At 43.9% G+C, this 6,816-nt stretch overlaps 1 protein-coding gene across 1 annotated transcript in view; it reads right to left on the bottom strand.

Annotated features, from left to right (window-relative positions):
* MX1 (MX dynamin-like GTPase 1) overlaps positions 1-6,816 on the bottom strand; it is a 32,448-nt gene that overhangs the window by 6,842 nt on the left and 18,790 nt on the right. The window contains exons 11-13 of the mRNA XM_011954059.1: positions 6,370-6,528; positions 4,413-4,489; positions 2,847-3,092 (exon numbers count right to left, since the gene is read on the bottom strand). Of these exons, the coding sequence (XP_011809449.1) occupies positions 2,847-3,092; positions 4,413-4,489; positions 6,370-6,528 (482 nt within the window). The remainder of the gene's footprint in view (positions 1-2,846; positions 3,093-4,412; positions 4,490-6,369; positions 6,529-6,816) is intronic.

The following is a 6,816-nucleotide window of genomic DNA, read 5'->3' as shown; positions in this document are numbered from 1 at the left end:
GAGTAGCTGGGACTACAGGTGCCCGCCACCACGCCCGGCTATCTTTTTGTATTTTTAGTAGAGACAGGGTTTCACCATGTTAGCCAGGATGGTCTCGATCTCCTAACCTCGTGATCCACCCGTGTCAGCCTCCCAAAGTGCTGGGATTACAGGCGTGAGCCACTGTGCCTGGCCAAGACCCCTTCTTAAAAACGTACTCGAGTATGGACTGTTGTGAACCTAATTTTAGTTTTACCAAAGAAACTGTACCATAACACATTCCTTGCCCTCAACTGCATGCCCATTAGAAATGAGCATGAACACTTTCTGGAATGAACAACATATCATATATTCACGTGTAGAAAGTGTTTACAAGTCAAATGGGATAACAGAGTAAACCAGGTACCTCAGCTTGTATGAATGTGATACAGTAGCACTCTTCACTATGTAAGATGCTGCATTTTTCTTTAAACTTTTGGAATTGTTTGTACTCCCAACAGTCCACACTAGAGAGAGTTAGCCCCATCAGAAGTTCAGAGGGTTTGAGTTCCTTTTTGAATGGTAATCCAGTACCCTTTTTCAGTCAGGATTTTTCTTACTGAGATATCATTTATATAGTATAAAATTCACTCTATTGAAAGTATATGGTTCAGGCCAGGTGTGGTGGTTCACGCCCATAATGTTGGCACTTTGGGAGGCTGAGGCAGGTGAATTGCTTGAACCCAGGAGGTAGAGATTGCAGTGAGCTGAGATTGTGCCACTGCACTCCAACCTGGGTGACAGAGACTCAGTTTCAAAAAAAAAAAAAAAAAAAAAAGCAGAATCTCAGCCTCATCCTGATCTGCAATTAGCATCTGCATTTCCACAGGATCCCCCGGAGGCCCCTGTGCTGGGTGAAGTTTGAGAGGCACTGCTTTAAAGCATCCAAATAGTGAGGCAATGGGGACATCTGATAAACCGAGAGATTACAATTTGCTTTACCTCCTCAGGTGTTTACACATACCAAGGGCTCTACCTGAGTTGTGCCTGTGTTCACTGCCTCGTTCCCCAGGATGAATTAGATGGTACTTCAGGTTATCTGAATCGTGCAGTATCACCCAAAGCATGCGTCTATGAGATAGCTTCCATTTAGTCTGCTACCACTGCATTCCAATGCTGCACTAAGGAACTTGTTAACCAAAAATAAAATCCTATGCCTTCCAGTCAACTCAACAGACCCCCTTCTTGGCCAAGTGGACCCCAGAGAAACCTGAAAATCTGCATTCCTGGCCACAACAGGCAGAGAAGCCAGGCCCCTTTTGGAGTTTAGGTTGAAACTGAGATAAGACTGGCAAACAAGACTCCGTGGCAGTAAGACACCAGATTATAAAGTCATGCGAGGCAGGGGTTAAGTTACACATGCCCAACAAACCATAAAATCTCCTTGGATGGGTTTGCATGAACTCGGTATAATGTGGCTTACTTTCCACCCCGACTCTGGTATAGCATCACAAGACAGATAGCAGACCCTAAAGGAAATACAAATATTTTACCTAAAAATACATTTTTTGGACATATGTTGAAACGGCTGTTACAGGACCAACAGATCGAAACGGCCCTGCCATGTTTTGTGGGGGGGAATTTGCACCGTAAACAATCTCCATTAATGCAGCCAGACCTCTCCCCTTCTAGGCCTTCCCTGAATCTAGGAGATTCACTGAGAACCTGCTGCCTCTAAGGCCTGAAAAGAAACATTTACCATTTATTCTCTCTGAAGGCTGCTACCCAGAGTCTTCATCTACATACCTTTGGCCTCTAACACTGCCCTTAACTCAGGTATTTCTCTCTATTGATGTCAGGTCTGTAGACAAAGTTTAACTCTTTCAAGCAATTGCCAACTGGAAAAATCTCTGAACCCACAAACCCACCTATGACTGGTAACCTCCCCCTCCTTCAAGGTGTCCTGCCTCTTTAGGGAGGACAAGTACATCTCCCCCACGTATTTATGATTTTACCTACAATTCCCGCCTCCCTAAAATGTATAAAATCAAACCGCATCCTGACAGCCTCAGGCCCTCCCGAGACTATTCCCAGAGCCATGGTCCCTCATATTTGGCTCAGAATAAACCTCTTTCAAATATTTTAACAGAGTTTGGTTTTTCCATTAGTAAGCAATTAACATCATCCATACTTGTCTCCTGGAATATCCACTAGAATCTATGAGGAGACACCATTTTACAAAGAAAGCTGGGGCTCAGAGAGGTTAAGTAACTTGGCCAGAGCTAGACAGCCATCACAACCAGATGTCAGTGGCTCTCAGCCACCACCTCTCTGTCTGAGGTTGAGCTGCTTCTATGGAGGCGATATGGTCTGGCTGTGGCCCCACCCAAATCTCATCTTGAATTGTACTCCCATAATTCCCACATGTTGTGGGAAGGACCCAGTGGGAGATAATTGAATCATGGGGGCAGCTTCTCCCATGCTGTTCTCGTGGGAGTGAGTCTCACGAGATCTGATGGTTTGATAAGGGGAAACCCCTTTCACGTGGCTCTCATTCTCTCTCTTGCCACCACTGCCAGGTAAGAAGTGCCTTTCACTTTCTGCCATGATGGTAGAAGGCCTCCCCAGCCACGTGAAACTGTAAGTCCATTAAACCTCTCTCTTTTGTAAATTGCCCAGTCTTGGGTATGTCTTTATCAGCAGCATGAGAATGAACTAATGCAGGAGGCTAACAAGGAGGTGAATGACAGAGCTAACCAATGCCACCTACAGAGAGAGCAAGACTAAAGAGACAGGCGTTTAGAAGAAAAGGAAAGAATGGAAGTTGCCATCCTGAACCACACGAAGATGTACGGGAAGCTGCCATCCTGAACCATGCGAAGATGTACCTGGTGATAGGCCATCAGGTGCTGAAAGATCTCCTCCATGGAAGAGTCTGTCGAGGAGGGCTGGAAAGTCCCCACATCCCAGGATTTCTTCTTCTTTTCTTCTTCCAGCTCCTTCTCTCTGACCTTCTGCAATGCACTCCTGTATACCTGGTCCTGGCAGTAGACAATCTGCTCCATCTGGAAGTGGAGGCGGATCAGCTTCTCACTTTCTCTCTCTTGTTCTGTTCTAATGTCTTCGATTTTGCACTATAGTTTAAAAAAAAAACAAACAAAAAAACACAACTCAGTTTCCCGAGTCACAGGAAAGTAGGTAAGAAGTCCATAAATACCAGGTTACCCGACGTGAGTGAAACAGCACGTTTCCTGGGAACAGCCCTCTGGGCCATGCCCGGGTGTTTCTAAGGTGGGTTTCTAGCCCTGGCTGAGGGTCAGAGCTTCCCAGGAGGCTTGAACCACAGATGGACCAGACCCCCATCCCGGGGCCTGGGGACCTGGATGGGCTTTGCTTTCAGGTTCTATAACTCGGCTTCTTTCCTTTCTCTTTTAGCAGCTTTTATATCTGATGGTGAGGATTGTCATATCAGATAATCCACAGGGATGAGCAGAGGAGCCAAGTTTAAGTCAGACAAATTCTGTTGTATGTTCCTGGGGTTTAGAGAAACTGGTTGTCAAAACCTAAGGAGGAGAAACTTCACACCTGGACCCTCCAGGCCTTAATGAGAGGCACAGTGCATGGTGGCAGGTGCATCCTAAACATCTTCCTCCATATCCATCTCGACCTTCTGGGGAAGGCCTTATTAGTGTCATTTTATGAATGAGGAGTCGGGGCACAGACTGGAAGTGGCACATCCCAAGGCCTCCAGCTGGTGAATGATGGGGCTGGGCTCCTCATCTCTGCCAGGGATGCCTGTTTCTAAGAGTGGCTAAGTCTGGTCTCTTGGCCCAGTCTGTCCCCCAGGCTCATTTCCTGTAGGCTCTTTCTTCACTCTGGAAGGTTTTGAGACAGAGTCTCGCTCCGTCATCTAGGCTGGAGTGCAGTGGTGCAATCTTGGCTCACTGCAATCGATTCTAAAGTGTCAGCCTCCCAAGTAGCTGGGACTACAGGCGTGTACCACCATGCCCAGCTCCTTTTTTGTATTTTTAGTAGAGATGGGGTTTTGCCATGTTGGCCAGGCTGGTCTCAATCTCCTGGCTTTAAGTCACCTACTGGCCTCAGCCTCCCAAAATGCTGGGATTACAGGCTCATCGTGCCCACTCGGGCCAGAAAGATTCTATTTTTATACGTAGCTTCCTCAATGAGTTTCTGGATTTGGAGCCATTGCCTTTAGATGTGATAATCTTCTCCACTAACTGTGGATCTCTTGTTCTGTGTGTTTAAACACTCTCTCCTTTATTGCTTTCAATCAGACATCACCGGTAACACCAGAAGAAGCACTAGTGAGTGATGTTATTTGCTGCTCTAAATGTATACAATAAAATTGAAATAATCCTTATCCAAGAAATCTGTTTTCTAGTGTCAAGCTTAGTTTTTTTTTTTTTTTTAAAATAACACATGGTTGGTTTTACCTTGGCGGTTCTGTGGAGGTTAAAAAGTTCTTCAAAATTTTTCATTGAAACATCTGTGAAAGCAAGCCGGACCATATCTAATCAAAGAGAGAAAAACAGTTCAATATTGGTAGGATCATTTCTTCTCTTCCTAAGATGCAAAAAAAATGAGGATCAAATGATATGAAGTCAAGTTCCCCCTCTCCCCCCCTCCCTTCTTCTCTTTACCATGAAAAAGGAAGGCGGGCTCTTTTTGCTTAATAATTTGCTGGAAGAATCTTAAAAGCAGATGACCCCTGGCACACATTTATTTGATATTTAAGCTTTTTATCCTAAACAGTTGCAAATCATACAATTTCTGTTAAATTATAAATATTAATATTTTATGATACAACTCTTCATATGTCAAATCACTTAATGTAAACATTCAAATTCCATTGATATAATTTATCCATTTAAAAAAAATACAAGAACAAGCTTTTAGATTTAAAAATTTATATTATTTATCTTTTATTTTTGAAACTCATTTCTATTCTACTTCCTCACAGAATTTTATTGTAATACAGCATATAGTATCTTTATGACTGAAAACTTCTCATTGATCTCCATGTCATATATTTCTGAAAAAGAAGTAGGTATATCTATATTGATTTTTATGACTATAAGGCTCTAAGTATGACAAACTTTCCTCTGGAGTGAGTTAAGAGTCTACAATGGACCAAAACAACATGATTGCAAGTTTTGGTATATGATTATTAAGGCTAAAAGGTCAATTTCACTGGAAATACGCCTCTGAATGGGCTGTTCTGAGGCTATCTCCAGCTCCTTAGTTCATGGATCCATGAGTGATTATTAATTACTCCTAAGATGAGACAGCTGAAGTGTGAGTAAGGATGCTGTCAGTCAAGGAGAGGATGAAGAAAAGAGATTCAATAACGTGTGGAAAACCAAGAAAGCAAAGCATTTCAAGAAGGGAGTGGATCCACAGTGGGATCTAGTTTCCTATCCATCTGTGACACACCTAGATTCCCGCAGCGCTCGAAAATGCTCCAAACACGTCTACATGTGCAGTTATTTAACCACTGGCTTTTCTCCTTGGAGATTTCAAATAAACAGCCGATTGAGTGTGAATTTTGAGTGTGAAGCCAGCATAGCAGTGAACAGGGTGGAGGTGTGGTGTGATAGGAAAAATAGAAATATTTTGTCTTTGTCACCAATTCCTAACACAGAAGCCCCTACATCTCTTGGAGTGTCGGGCCTGTTAAGAGTATCTTGTGTTTTTAAGAGATGATGCCCGGTGGGCCCCGACAGAGCTTCAGGATTGGGGCCAGGCACTAGAAAGACCAAGCCTTGACAAGAAACTTAGAACTTCCAGCTCCACAGAGGAGGGAGAGCCTGGAGATTGAGTCAATCATCCATCAGGCCTTCGCGATGAAGCCTCCATGAACCCTTCTCAATGGTGAGGTTCTAAGAGCTCCCTGGTTGATGACCACGTCCCTGTGCCATGAGGGTGGTGCCCCCAACCCCGTGGGGACAGAAGCTTCTGTATTCAGGCCCCTACGATGTGCCTCTCCAACAGCTTCGTTTGTGCCCCTTATCAAATCCTTTCTAATAGACCAGTAAATGTTAGTGAAGTGTGTTCCAGAGCTCTTGGCTGACCTGAGGAACGGGTGGCAAGAATCTTGATTTACAAACAGTCCGTCAGAAGAATGGGAGGTCTGGGACTTGTGACTGGCGTCTGCAGCTGGGGCCAGTCTTGTGGGACTGAGCCCTTAAGCTATGGGAACCACACAGACTCAGGGCAGTGTCAGAATTGAATTGAATTGTTGAACACCAACCTGACACCTGCAGAATCAGAGGTTTGCTTGGTGGTGTGGGATGTCCCCCAGGAGGAAAGTGCTGAAGTCTGGTGCTGGCTTTGGTTCGAACCTTTCCCTTCTTTAGAAATCAATGCCCAGAAGTGAAACTGAGCACTCACCCGTCACGGTGTGTAGCATATTCACAGCTGGCTCTTCCAGTGCCTTGATTTGCTGTTTTATGATTGTCTCAAATGTCCTGTAATTCACAAAGCCTGGCAGCTCTCTACCACGATACTGATTTTCAAATTTCTGCATTTTTCTACTCGTAATTTTATGGCCTATAGCAGGAAAAAAAATAACACCAAATTATCTTACAAAAATAATCTTGCACATTTTTCTAAACATAATACCATTCTAGATTTTCTGAAAATATAAATGGCAAGAAAAAGTGATATCAAATCAAATTTAACTGGTAAACTAAAAATATTCAGGGATCGCACACACACACAAAAAGCCAGATCTCAAGATAATTTTCCTTAGTCATCTCAGGAAGGGGAGTGCAGAGCCAGGTACAATGTCAGGAACCTGCACATGCAGAAACTTCGAGTAAGACCCCCTTTTTTTTT

This window comes from Colobus angolensis, unplaced genomic scaffold (assembly GCF_000951035.1).
Source record: "Colobus angolensis palliatus isolate OR3802 unplaced genomic scaffold, Cang.pa_1.0 Scaffold38, whole genome shotgun sequence".
Lineage (NCBI taxonomy): Eukaryota > Metazoa > Chordata > Mammalia > Primates > Cercopithecidae > Colobus > Colobus angolensis.
The sequence above is the reverse complement of the archived record's forward strand: the minus strand, read 5'-3'. Positions and strand labels throughout refer to the sequence as shown.